The 14,145-nt window shown below is 39.6% G+C and overlaps 1 protein-coding gene across 1 annotated transcript; it reads right to left on the bottom strand.

Annotated features, from left to right (window-relative positions):
- Window positions 1-4,286: 4,286 nt before the first annotated feature.
- LOC130744502 (uncharacterized) lies at window positions 4,287-4,953 on the bottom strand. The gene is made up of 2 exons (XM_057596680.1): window positions 4,585-4,953; window positions 4,287-4,475 (listed from the first exon to the last, which is right to left on the bottom strand). The coding sequence occupies exons 1-2, from the start codon at window positions 4,951-4,953 to the stop codon at window positions 4,287-4,289; spliced, it is 558 nt and encodes a 185-aa protein (XP_057452663.1).
- Between the last annotated feature and the right edge of the window lie 9,192 nt (window positions 4,954-14,145).

The raw sequence follows: 14,145 nt of genomic DNA, 5'->3' as shown, positions 1-14,145 counted from the left end.
TCACACCTTTGTCGTTACTAAGACCAGGTTCGCTGCTGAACACCCAGGTCACCGTCGATCTAGTCAACACCGACAACGATGGAGTCTCCTCTCATTCCGTCGTCGCTACCGTCGTGTTTCCAGACATAACTACCGCACTGCTATAGCGTTCCAAGCCTACACCGCCCTTCTCGCATGTGCATTTCACTCTTACAGAAACTTCTGTCACTGTTTTTAATGGTTCAGATCCAGATCTGGTCCCGACGGTGAGTCTGGCCTCTACCCTGACAGCGGTGGCAGCTGCGAGAGCAAGCTCAGCCAAGGCGTGTTTAACAAGGCCTTCCATAGGAACATGGTTAGTAAGTGGGGTTATTAATGAGCCTTCTACTGAATAGATCAGCTTTAACTGGATGGCATCGAAACAACACTTCCATAGGAACATTTTTATTTTTTTTTGGTACTCGCATGCTCCATAGGTGGTTCTAGAAAGTGGGGTCATTCAGTGGATCATCTTGGGTTGTTGTTAGTGGGTGAGGATTGGGGGAGTAAGCCACTTGATAGCCCGTTTTAACTGTGTATTCTCCATTCTTGGAGTGAGGCCAGTGAAACCTGTCTTCCTGCTGGGTAATGTAGAGTTTGAAGCATTATGGGTATGGGAAATAGGGACATAAGTTTGGGGTATCCCATTTTCCTGGTTAGTAGTAGACGAGGGAGCTCACAGTCATGTTAGGATTGTGCCCTGATGGAGTTCCTATAGGGCAGTTGGAAACTCATGGGAATTATATTTCCCACCCCATGCATTAGATTTGCCACCCCAGGCTTTTTAAAAAAATGTCGGGACTACCCTCTGGGATTTAAATTGTCGTAATTTATTAATTAGTCTGGTAGTTGAGGTTTCGAACTACGTCTGAGAGTTAAACTTTCGAATAAGTTAATGACAGTTCAGTAACATAAGTGTAGTCCAATTGGAGCCAGAATAACATGAGTTTCAAATCGAAGTCAAGCAAAATAACTTACATAATCCTGAAGTCAAGCAAAATAACATACATAATTCAAGTTAAGCATTTGAAAAGTTACAAATAGTCCTTAATATAGAATTAGCAAATAACTAATATTAATCTTCTGTTATGTCTGTGAAGGTTCCAGGTGGAGGTGCACATTCCTTTGGAAATACCTGTATATTAACATAAACGAATAATTGAGATTGAGAACACAAGTGTGAAAAGATTGAAATGCTTTATTGTAGATGTGGAAAAAGATTCTCATACCTTGACTACGTTAGGCAATGTTTTATTCAGATAACAAGTAGAGTTTTGTTGGTCAATCTGCAAGTGCACAGAATCTACCCGGTTTTAATTTATCGAACCACAGGATATTGGATTGCGAATTCAGTTTAAGATTCAAGTTCAAGGTTGGAAAACAAGTAAAAGTAAGTTTCAAAGGTTGAATGTTGAGTTGATTAATTATCAAGCTAATAAAGGTAAATGTGTGAAATTCAGAATTGAGGATGCCTTGGGTTCTTGTTCAACTAATTCAGTTTTAGCAAACCTTTTCTACTCACAAAGTTCGGAGTCTCTCCTTGTTGTTCTTGCCTAATTAGCTATCTATCGATGCCTCGCATAGACAACCCTCTCAAGTCAAAAGATAGGCACAATTCCTTGACAACCTAGACATTTGCTAAAGGCACTAAGCATGCAATTCAGGCCAACAAACCCCAACCCTTCCTCTATTACTAGTAGCAAGCATAGAAGGGGTAATCCCACAACAAGTCCCTAATCTATAACAAACTTTCGTTCTATTATAGAAAAACATAAAGCTAGCATGCATTCAAGCATAAAAGATAAAGCATAGGAGTGGGATTCAAGGGTTTACTCAGAACAACATGAATAGAAAAGGAATTATAACTAAAACATCCAAAGTCTTACAAAGAACCCAAAGCAAGAAGGAAGACTAGCCACTCATGGCTAGTGAATTCATACAATAAAATGTAAAGAACTTGAGAAAGGAAACAAGATGGAAGCCTCTCACAAGCCCCAAGGTTCTCCTCAGCTTCTAAACTTGATCCCAAATGTGTAAAATGTCTAAGTGTATCAAAGAAAATGATCAAAGCCTTATTTATAGGCAAAACATACGAGTCTGGGTGCTCAGACGCCAAAAAAGCATGCCTGAGCGCCAATTCAAAATGACAAACAGTAGCTTCTGGAGGTAAGTAGCGCCTAGGCGCCAATTGAGCACGCCTAGGCGCCAATTCCATTTTCTGAAACAGTAGCTTTGACTCCAATTGGCGCTCAGGCGCTAATGGAGCACGCTTAGGCGCCCATTGCTCGCTGGAAAGCCTCTTGATCTTCTTCTTAACTCCTCTTTAAGCCTCCCTTCAATTCTTCAAGCCTCTTGGCCTTCTTTCTTCATCAGTTTCAGACCTGATTACCTAGGAACAAAGCAAGGAAAATATCTAGGAGCTCCAAGAGTTTATTAGCATAATGAACCTTCAATTCAAGTAGAAAAGATATGCAAGTCCTAAATTTACTTAAAATTCAAGAAAGGCCCTTAGAAAACTACAAAATTACCAAAACAAAGCAAAAACACAAATAAAGATAAAAATGCATGAGAATGCATGAAACATTACATGAGACTCAACAAAAAGACTCAAAACAAATAAAGAAATGACCCTAAAAACAATACTAAGATAGGGTCATCAAGTTTCTAGGAGAGAACACAACGACTTGCAAGAAAAGTGAAGAAACAATGTTAAAGTTGCCTATAGATTAACCTTTTGGAGAAGCAGAACAGATCCAATAGTTATGTCGTTCGCAAATACGCTTTCAGTGAAGACCTTGTGATGGATACTAGCGCCAATAGTGCCCGTAGGGTCCTGAATCTCAATCTCATATGTCATGAGAGAAAAACATGAAGATAACATTTCATTGAAATATAAGGAGGAAGAAGGAAATACCTTGAGGGTAACTGTCGCAGCTCCAAACCCATTGAGAGTGCAGGATTTGATGACAATGACAACGTGATCTACTCTTTCATGATGGTGAGTGATTGCACCCAAAGGAGTGACAGATCCGCCTAATTGCAGGGCTGAAAGCTAAGCATTGGAGTGGAAATCGGGATCGGTATCGTGGCCGTCTAGGAGTGACAGATCGGTGGATCTACGGTGAATCATGGCAGCTTGGACGGCGCCAGCAAGGCCGGGAATGAGAGGACGAGAGTTGGAGGAAGGGTTGTCTCGAAGTTTGCAAGGGCGAATGAAGGTTGATGGTGGATCTTGTTCCATTCCTTTTGGTGATTTGCTGCAACAAGGGAAGAAGAAGTAGAGGAGTGATGGTGTAGACTTTGGGGCATGGGGGACTAATGTTGAAGTAAGAGATTTATGGTGTAGGATGAAGCAGTAATGGGGCTGGTGGCAAGGTTGGTGGTGAAGAGTAATGGTGGTCAGAGATGGTTGTGTGATGGTGGTTAAGAGTGTAATTGGGGAATAGGCATTTGGTTTTAACTTCCTACATCTGGTTACATCTGGTTTGAGTGATCCAGGAATATAAGTTTCGAACCACTCCAAGAATATAAGTTTCGAACCTCAGTGATAATTAAATTTGCCACCCCACCCTTTTTAAAATGTCCGAGATTTCATATATCGGATTAATCCGAAACTTAATAATTCGGACCATAAGTTTGGAACTGCTTTGGTACTTAAATTTAACACACCTTTTGTTAAACGTTCGAGAGTTGATAAACCGGAAACATTCGAAACTTAAATATTCCGACCTTTCAAACCAGATACAACCAGATGCAGAAACAATGCAAGTGCATAATTAATTAAAATACGGGAATACTGCAAGTGCATAATACCAGATGCAGAAACATTGCAAGTCCAATGCAAAAACACTGCAAGTGCATAATGAATTAAAATACGGGAACTTTGTTTTAATACATGTAGGCAAATTTTAAAATGTCAAACCCAAAACAAACATGGGAAAAATTACAAACATGAATCATATTATCAATCTTCTGTGATGTCTATGTAATCATTCTTACACGAGGACCAATCCAAGCAGTGTGTTCAACCATAAATCTGGCCAAACGCTCTTCATACGGGCTACACCATTCGGTCGCGGGTTAATTAAAATACGGGAATACTGCAAGTGCATAATACCAGATGCAGAAACATTGCAAGTCCAATGCAGAAACATTGCAAGTGCATAATGAATTAAAATACGAGAACATTATTTTAATACATGTAGACAAATTTTAAAATGTGAAACCCAAGACAAACATGGGAAAAATTACAAACATGAATCATATTATCAATCTTCTGTGATGTCTATGTAATCATTCTTGTTAGGAACACGAGGACCAATCCAAGCAGTGTGTTCAACCATAAATCTGGCAAAACGCTCTTCATACGGGCTACACCATTCAGTCGCAGGTGGTACGGCGTTGTATGGCCATTGGAGAGCAATTGGCGGCATAGGATGTACAGACACCAACTTCAGCTACATTTCAGAGTATAACAATAAAATTAGATAACTTTCAAACATAAATTGTTTAACGTGACAAGAGAGTGTAACAATAAAAAATTAGAGTACTTAACAGAAGACATACCTGTACAAAGTGATTGGTCACATGACCAACAACTATGACTGGATGTTCCAACGGTGGGGCGCCTCCTCTTAGTGGAAGGTAAGTGTAACTAGAGTCTAACGAAATGGAGATGAAAACCACCTGAAACCGGGTAGCAATAAGGTACCCCATCTTCGGGAGATGCATCCATTTGTCTTCGGTGGCTCTATCACCAGGAGGGAGAATGAGACGATGGTGCATGGCATGTACTACATCATAACCCCACATGTATGTATAGTCATTCACATATAGTGAGAGTTCTCCAATCAACTCTTCCCTAACCTCGCCAACCTTCCTGACCGTTCTCATGTCCCAGTAATGCAGCGACCGCTCTGTAGCCACAATTACCATCTCCAACAACATCTATCACTTCATCTACATATTGTAAGTGATGACCCGATGTTTATTCTATCTTTGTCGAGTCCTTCTTGTTTCTTTCTTTTACCTTTTTAGTCCTTTATTGAGTTATTAGTCAAGTTAAGTCCCTTTTCGTTCATAAATGCATTTGCATTAGTTTAGTTTTTTTTAATCTATTTACTTAATCTTTTTATTAGTTTCTATTAGTTTTAGTTTGGGGTTAATTCTTTTGGTCAGACTTAAACTGAAACTTTGTGAGATTATGAGTGTTGATGAGCTTTTGGGGGTTTTTGTTTGCTGGATTGAATGGGGGATTGATGAAATAATCATTAATGAGATATATTCAGGAGTTGCATGGTTGTTCTCATAGAGTTCTTGAGATGCTTTTCAGGTTTGATAGACTCTTGATGGCTAATGATGATGGTTGAAGGCAAAGTAATGAGCAATGCTAATTGTGGGAAAGGGAGTTACAAAGTTGCTGAAAAAACTGGTGAAGACCACGCATGTGCGTGGTGGAGACCCCGCACATGCGTGGTGGTTCTGTATGAGGAAGGGGCTGGAACGTGAAGACCACGCATGTGCGCCGTTATGGCCACGCACATGCGTGGTAAACAGACTTAAAAGCTGAACATTGACAGATTGGCCGCGCATGTGCGTGGTGGAGACCCCGCACATGCGTGGTGGCAAAATCTAATGCTGCGAATTGTGCGATTTTGAGCGTCTTGCCCACGCATGTGCGTGGTGGAGACCCCGCACATGCGTGGATTACCGCTGGAAACTCTATAAATAGGAATTTTGTTATTTCTTTTAGGTATCTTGTACTTTTTTGAACAAAACTTATAGTTTTAGTTCCTTGGAGCTTGTGGGAGGCTTCTTGGCCCTCTTCTTTCAGGTTTTTGTTCATTAGTTTGCATTATGAATTCCCTAGCCATGCTTGGCTAGTTTCTCTTTGTACTTTGGGTGAAGTGAACCTTAGTTCTGATTATGGTTTAAACTTCTTATTTTCTTATATGAATAAAGTTTCTTTTCCATGTATCTTTTCTCTGAATCAATATTCTCTTGAGTGCACACAAGTGTTTTGCTTTCTTCTTGCACAACGGAAGTTGGTGAGGATTAAGGGACTTGGGATTAGATTGATTTGTTTGCTATCACTTAGGAATAAGGGTAGAAACTTATTGTGTTGGCCTGAACTTATAAACTTCATTCTTCAATTGAATTGACTAGGCACTAAGGCATTAGGTTTGGCAAATGAAATTGAATGATTTACTTGATTAAGGAATTAACAAGTAGATGTAGAGGCTATAACATCATGGATAAGGATTCTGAACTTCATATAAGAATTTGATTTGAGAACCATAATTGGACTAAGTGGAGCTTTGTCCAGGGTACTTCTTTATCTGAATTATAATTCTTGCTCTTCATCACAAGTGTGTTAAACACAACAAACCCTCAAACTTATATTGCTTTATTTTTCACATTCTGAACACAAAACTCTTAGAAGCAATTGATGAACAACTATCCCTGTGGTTCGACAATCTTTTGTATTACTTCGATCAATCCGTACACTTGCGGAATTGCTATCAAGTTTTTGGCGCCGTTGCCGGGGATAGTTTTGTTTTGTTGATTGAGTCTTGAGTTTTGCTGTTTGGAAATTTTATTACCATTGCTTCATTGAATCGGTGCTACTAACCTGTGTGTGAAAGTGATTTTTACAAGGTTCAATTGATGCTTTTGATTTGAGTGGATTCCATGGATATGACCAACATCAATACTATGACCAAGGATGGGAAGGACAACCCGATATCTTTTGGGAATGTGATGATAATTTCAATCCATGGGATCTACCAAGTCATCAATATTATGGAGATCTTGAACGTCAACCATTTGATCAAGAACAACCCCATCAATATCACGAGAGCGGAAAAAAGAGCTTGGAAGAGATTGTGGCTGATTTGGTAATTATCAATCTGATTTTCATGGACGAAACCATGAGTTTCATGAATGAAACCAAGATCAGCTTGAGGAATCAAGAAGCTTCCATCAAGAATTTGGAGACTCAGTTGGGTCATTTAGCCAAAACCATAGCTGAATGGGTCCCAGAATGTTTATGCTCTCAAGCTTTGGAGGAGGGAGAGCAATCACTTACTATCCATGAAAGTGACATTGTGGAGAAAAGTGAGGAGTCACAGAGTGGTGTCAAGAAGCCTCCCACAAAAGGAGACTTCACCAATGTTCTTGAGACAGAAAGTGATAATACAATGGGTGAACAAATGAAAAATGTGATTGAATGTGATGATGTTCATGATTTATCCATAGAGGATTTTGTCTTTGGAGACAAAATGCAGAAAGATGAGGAGGAAACTCCAAATCTTAGCATCAACCTCAAGGACCTGTGGATCAATGGAAAGCATGGCAATTAACAAGCAAGAGGGTGGAATTTTCTCAACACAAAATGGAAACAAATCCGTGAGAATTTTCTTAAATCCTCTATTCTTAATTTGATTTATGTTTCCATGATATCTGGAAATTCAGGTAATATGATGATGCAGTTGTGTCAAAATTTGCATGATCTAAAGGATCTAATGCAGTTTGCTATAAACCCTGGATAGAACTTTGAGTCCGGGTAGTCTATCAAAGACTTAAAATTTGAGCTTCTTGGGAGACAACCCAAGTCCAGATTTTCTTTTCTTTAATTTGAGTTTGCTTTAATTTTGTGTTTCTCTGAAAAAAGAAAAAAAAAACATTTTCTTTTTAGGTAGTTAATGCATCGAGTCTTTTGCATGTTTTGCTTTTTACCTCTGAGTCAGTATGAATATCCTTGGGTTTCTTGCTGCTATGCTGAACTTGCTTAAGTGGTTTCACCTTTGACTTAGCTGCTTCTTATTGAAAGTTGATGATACTTCCATGTTTTTATCTTGTGGTCTTTGTACATGCTATTGTGATTGGGAGGTGAGGTAGCTTGATCTTACTTGCTTGAGTTCATAAGAAAGGGTGTTTCACTTCAACACCCTATTGTTTTTGTTGAGTTCTGAGTGTCTCAAAGTTTATTCCTAACATGTTTGCACACATTTAGCTCTGTTTTGAAATGCATATTGGTTGTTGCTTAGTGTGCTTGAATTGTTGAAGAGACTTGGTAGGAAATTCTTTCTGGCCTCATAATTTTGTTGAAATTGCACTTTTTCCCCTAGTTGCCCAAGTTGAGCCTTATAATTGAATAATTTTTCTTGGCCCCCAAACTATGGTGAATTGTGTTGTTGGTGAGTGTCTTATGGTTTTGTTTGAGCAGGTAAAATTATAAAAGGACTTCCTTCCTAACAAAGAAAAAAAAAAGCTAGCTGAATTGTCAAAAGAAGGGCAAGTGCCTTGACAATTGAAAAACAAAAGAAAAAGAAAATAAAATAAAAAGAAGGAAGAAATCCCAAAGTCTAAACATTCTGCTCAGGTTGTGTTGAATAAAGAAGTCACTCACCCCAACATGTTTTGAGAGCCCCTTGTGCTACCCTTTTTCTTGGTTTCCCTACCTGTACCCTAGCCAAAGTTACAATCATTTTCAGTCTCTCTCTGATTCTTGCTACTTTGCAACTAACTTTGATTTGATTGATTACCATGGCTGAAGTTTTGTGCTTGTATGTTAGAGCACCAAAATGTGAGGAAAGTGCTTGACATGTGAGGAAGTTGATGAGCTCTTGCTTGGAAGTCTTGCTTACTCTTGCTGACTTCTCATCTTTAGTAGTGTTTATTTGACCTTTCTTTTGTTTTGTGAAGTATCTTGTTTTGAAAAGCTTAAGCAGCTGAAGAAGGGGTGATTTATTCTGTGCTTGAGGACAAGCTACCTTGAGTTTACGCTTGAGGACAAGCTGTCGTTGAGTATAGTGGTGTGATGACCCGATGTTTATTCTATCTTTGTCGAGTCCTTCTTGTTTCTTTCTTTTACCTTTTTAGTCCTTTATTGAGTTATTAGTCAAGTTAAGTCCATTTTTAGTTCATAAATGCATTTGCATTAGTTTAGTTTTTTTAATCTATTTACTTAATCTTTTTATTAGTTTCTATTAGTTTTAGTTTGGGGTTAATTCTTTTGGTCAGACTTAAACTGAAACTTTGTGAGATTATGAGTGTTGATGAGCTTTTGGGGGTTTTTGTTTGCTGGATTGAATGGGGGATTGATGAAATATTCATTAATGAGATATATTCAGGAGTTACATGGTTGTTCTCATAGAGTTCTTGAGATGCTTTTCAGGTTTGATAGACTCTTGATGGCTAATGATGATGGTTGAAGGCAAAGTAATGAGCAATGATAATTGTGGGAAAGGGAGTTACAAAGCTGCTGAAAAAACTGGTGAAGACCACGCATGTGCGTGGTGGAGACCCCGCACATGCGTGGTGGTTCTGTATGAGGAAGGGGCTGGAACGTGAAGACCACGCATGTGCGCCGTTATGGCCACGCACATGCGTGGTAAACAGACTTAAAAGCTGAAAATTGACAGATTGGCCACGCATGTGCATGGTGGAGACCCCGCACATGCGTGGTGGCAAAATCTGATGCTGTGAATTGTGCGATTTTGAGCGTCTTGCCCACGCATGTGCCTGGTGGAGACCCCGCACATGCGTGGATTACCGCTGGAAACTCTATAAATAGGGATTTTGTTATTTCTTTTAGGTATCTTGTACTTTTTTGAACAAAACTTAGAGTTTTAGTTCCTTGGAGCTTGTGGGAGGCTTCTTGGCCCTCTTCTTTCAGGTTTTTGTTCATTTAGTTTGCATTATGAATTCCTTAGCCATGCTTGGCTAGTTTCTCTTTGTACTTTGGGTGAAGTGAACCTTAGTTCTGATTATGGTTTAAACTTCTTATTTTCTTATATGAATAAAGTTTCTTTTCCATGTATCTTTTCTCTGAATCAATATTCTCTTGAGTGCACACAAGTGTTTTGCTTTCTTCTTGCACAACGGAAGTTGGTGAGGATTAAGGGACTTGGGATTAGATTGATTTGTTTGCTATCACTTAGGAATAAGGGTAGAAACTTATTGTGTTGGCCTGAACTTATAAACTTCATTCTTCAATTGAATTGACTAGGCACTAAGGCATTAGGTTTGGCAAATGAAATTGAATGATTTACTTGATTAAGGAATTAACAAGTAGATGTAGAGGCTATAACATCATGGATAAGGATTCTGAACTTCATATAAGAATTTGATTTGAGAACCATAATTGGACTAAGTGGAGCTTTGTCCAGGGTACTTCTTTATCTGAATTATAATTCTTGCTCTTCATCACAAGTATGTTAAACACAACAAACCCTCAAACTTATATTGCTTTATTTTTCACATTCTGAACACAAAACTCTTAGAAGCAATTGATGAACAACTATCCCTGTGGTTCGACAATCTTTTGTATTACTTCGATCAATCCGTACACTTGCGGAATTGCTATCAGTAAGAAAAAAGATGGAAACTCGTGCAAGTATATGCTGGTGGTGGCCTCCTTGCTCTTCATAGACTTCTTGTTCTTTGACTTACGAGCTTGTGATGAAGGATTTGTGGACCGAATAGTTGGTTTAGGACATTTGCTGAGCCTAGGTGTTGCATTGCTAGCACGCAGTTCAACCATATTGTTAACATGTTCCCAATGTGAAAGGTCGCGCTGCAAGGATCTTATTAATTGACCTCTAGGTGGTTTGCTCTTCTTCTCCTTGGACGATTACTTGCCTCCACGGTTTGAGGTTTTCCTATCCGCAACAGGTACCTATTCCCAAGAAAGTATCTTCCAGAATGGATTCACTGCCGCATACGGAATTGAAGATAAACTCTGAAGTGCACAAGCGCAAGGTAGTCCATGAGTGACTTTCAGCAAGCAACCACATGCCTCATCACGACCCCACACTCTGTTTTGTTCATCGTACATTAGCTGAAGGGAATTTTTTAGCAACGAATCCTCTCAGATTCTTATACATTAGGGACTTGAAACGGTGCTCCACAATGTTAATACTGCGCTCAAACGATGCTACTCTTGCATTGTGGCGTACAATGGTCAACCTATCCACTGCTTCCCATGAATCACACAAGTCACCCATGCTGTTCCTAAACATCTTTTTCAAGCTTGCATGTGCACTTTAAGCCATGCATACAAACATTGTAGCTCTTAATTTCCCAGTGTAAAACATGTAACAACAAATGAATCAAGTCTATCAAATGAAGCAAGTCTATCAAGATTGCATGTGCGTAGTACCTGTTACTTGTTGTCGTTCCAAAATGCTTCATATTATCTGTCAATGCCTTCACAAATTTCTCTTTGTGAGTTAACCATGTGGAAGAAATGTACTTTGTGAACTTTGGATGATCGTTACACATGGCACACATGTCCCTCCATTCCCCCCTCATATTGTGTAGTTGTTTCCGCATTTACCACATATCTCCACTTTTGCATCACTATGTCTTTAAAATTGTCCGGGTCAACCCACAATTTTCATTTAGCCTCAACATTCTTGTTTATGTGGAATAGGCATAATAAATGGTAGAAGCGGAAAAAATTTCCCGAACAGTACTAAGTAAAGCCAATTCCCTATCAGTCACAATCACTCAACGTAATCGGGCAGGGTCAGCAAGTAGAGACTGTAAGATCAAGTTATGATCTAGTAGTACAACTCTATGTTTTGATGATTACAAGTTAACCTTTTGATATGAACAATTGTGGTACTCTAACGTGTTTTTCTGAGTGTGCTATTTACAGGCTCTGACCTCAACTCAATCTCACACAAATCAGAAGCACTGTGTATAAAGAGTGACCCAAGCAACGCTTTCGCATTCACCATGTTCAGTATGAACAGTGGAAAAGCTTCAGAAGTTCTGAAGCTATACAAACTCTGATGTGGACTCAGTCGCTAGAAGCTCTGAAGATCCAGAAGTTCTGATAACCAAGAAACACTGAAGGTTCAGATGTTCTGATGGTGTAGAAGACTCTGAAGATCCAGAAGCTGAATAGTGGAAACTCTGAAGTCCAGAAGCAAGAAACTCTGAAGGCCATGTTCTTCCCTCTGAGTTAAGAATCAGAAGATACAATGGTCAGAGGATCTGTGCTTTCCCTCTGACTCTGATCAACCGGCTTCACAAGTTCCAATCTGAAGTATTCCTCTGATCAGAAGTCTCCTAGGTTAAAAGGTCAAGTCGCTATCCAAGTACAAAAGCAAGTGTACCTTCCTGACGACCTACCTAACGTTCTCAGCCACAGCAGAAGCTGGATTTTCCAGAACTGCCCTCCAACGGTAGCATTTCCCATGCAACGCTCAACCCTAATCCTTGGAGTATATATAAAGGCTGAAGATTGAAAGAAGCGGCTAGAAGAAACTAGCAAGAAGCAATACACACGCGCAAGACATATTCAAAAATATTCTAAGCTTTCTTTCATCTTGTAATTTATTTAGTTTACACTCAGCTTATTTAGAAGCAAACCTTTGTAAACACCAACCTCAAACAGTTGTTTGATTTTCCTTAAGGGACCGGGTAGGTCAGTATCCTTAAGAAGACTAAGAGAGTGAATCTTAGTGGTAGTTCCTTTAGGAGATCAAGGTTGATCGGATCCTAGAGAAGACTAAGAGAGTGAATCTTAGTGTGAGCTAAGTCAGTGTAATTGTTAGTCACTTGTAGGTTTCAAGTGCAGTTGTAACTCTTACCTGATTAGTGGATTGCCTTCATTCTAAGAAGGAAGAAATCACCTTAACGGGTGGACTGGAGTAGCTTGAGTGATTTATCAAGTGAACCAGGATAAAATCCTTGTGTGCTTTTTTATCTCTTATCTTTTGCACTTGAGTTCTCGAAAGATTTGCCAAAATCTTTAAGGTGGAAGTTTTGTACTGAAAACGTTATTCAAACCCCCCCTTTCTACCGTTTTTCATACCTTCAATTGGTATCAGAGCGCAAGTTCTGATTACCACACCTAACAGTGTTCAGTGATCCGGGCCAGTGTGAAAAACAATGGCTGCCACCACCAGTGAAACTCAAAGAGATGGTTACAACGCAAAGCCTCCTATGTTCGATGGTCAAAGGTTCGAATATTGGAAAGATAGACTGGAAAGTTTCTTTCTGGGTTTCGATGCAGATCTCTGGGATATTATTGTGGATGGCTATGAGCGTCCAGTTGATGCAGATGGCAAGAAGATCCCAAGGTCAGAGATGACTGCAGATCAAAAGAAGCTGTACTCACAACATCACAAAGCAAGAGCAATTCTTCTAAGTGCTATTTCCTATGAAGAGTACCAGAAGATTACAGATCGTGAGTTTGCTAAAGGCATTTTTGATTCTCTGAAGATGTCTCATGAAGGAAACAAGAAAGTCAAAGAATCAAAGGCATTGTCTTTGATCCAAAAGTATGAATCCTTCATCATGGAGCCAAATGAGTCCATTGAAGAAATGTTCTCCAGATTTCAATTGCTTGTAGCTGGCATACGACCTCTCAACAAGAGCTACACAACAAAAGATCATGTCATAAGGGTCATCAGGTGTCTTCCTGAAAGCTGGATGCCTTTGGTGACTTCAATAGAGCTCACGAGAGACGTTGAGAATATGAGTTTAGAAGAACTCATCAACATTTTGAAATGCCATGAGCTGAAGCGCTCAGAGATGCAAGATCTGAGGAAAAAGTCCATAGCCTTGAAATCCAAATCTGAAAAGGCTAAGGTTGAGAAGTCAAAGGCTCTTCAAGCTGAAGAAGAAGAATCTGAAGAAGCATCAGAAGATTCTGATGAAGATGAGCTGACTCTGATCTCCAAGAGACTCAACCGCATCTGGAAGCACAGGCAGAGCAAGTTCAAAGGCTCTGGAAAGGCAAAAGGCAAGTATGAGTCCTCAGGCCAGAAGAAGTCTTCAATCAGGGAAGTCACATGCTTTGAGTGCAAAGAATCTGGGCACTACAAAAGTGATTGTCCAAAGTTGAAGAAAGACAAGAAGCCAAAGAAGCACTTCAAGACCAAGAAGAGTCTGATGGTGACATTCGATGAATCAGAGTCAGAGGATGTTGACTCTGATGGTGAAGTCCAAGGACTCATGGCCATTGTCAAAGACAAAGGAGCAGAGTCAAAGGAAGCTGTTGACTCTGACTCAGAATCAGAAGGAGATCCATACTCTGACGATGAAAATGAGGTATTCGCTTCTTTCTCAACCTCTGAACTGAAACATGCTTTGTCTGATATCATGGAT

Source organism: Lotus japonicus, chromosome 3 (genome assembly GCF_012489685.1).
Source record: "Lotus japonicus ecotype B-129 chromosome 3, LjGifu_v1.2".
NCBI lineage: Eukaryota > Viridiplantae > Streptophyta > Magnoliopsida > Fabales > Fabaceae > Lotus > Lotus japonicus.
Note: the sequence above shows the minus strand (reverse complement) of the source record. Positions and strands in the feature narration are given on the sequence as shown.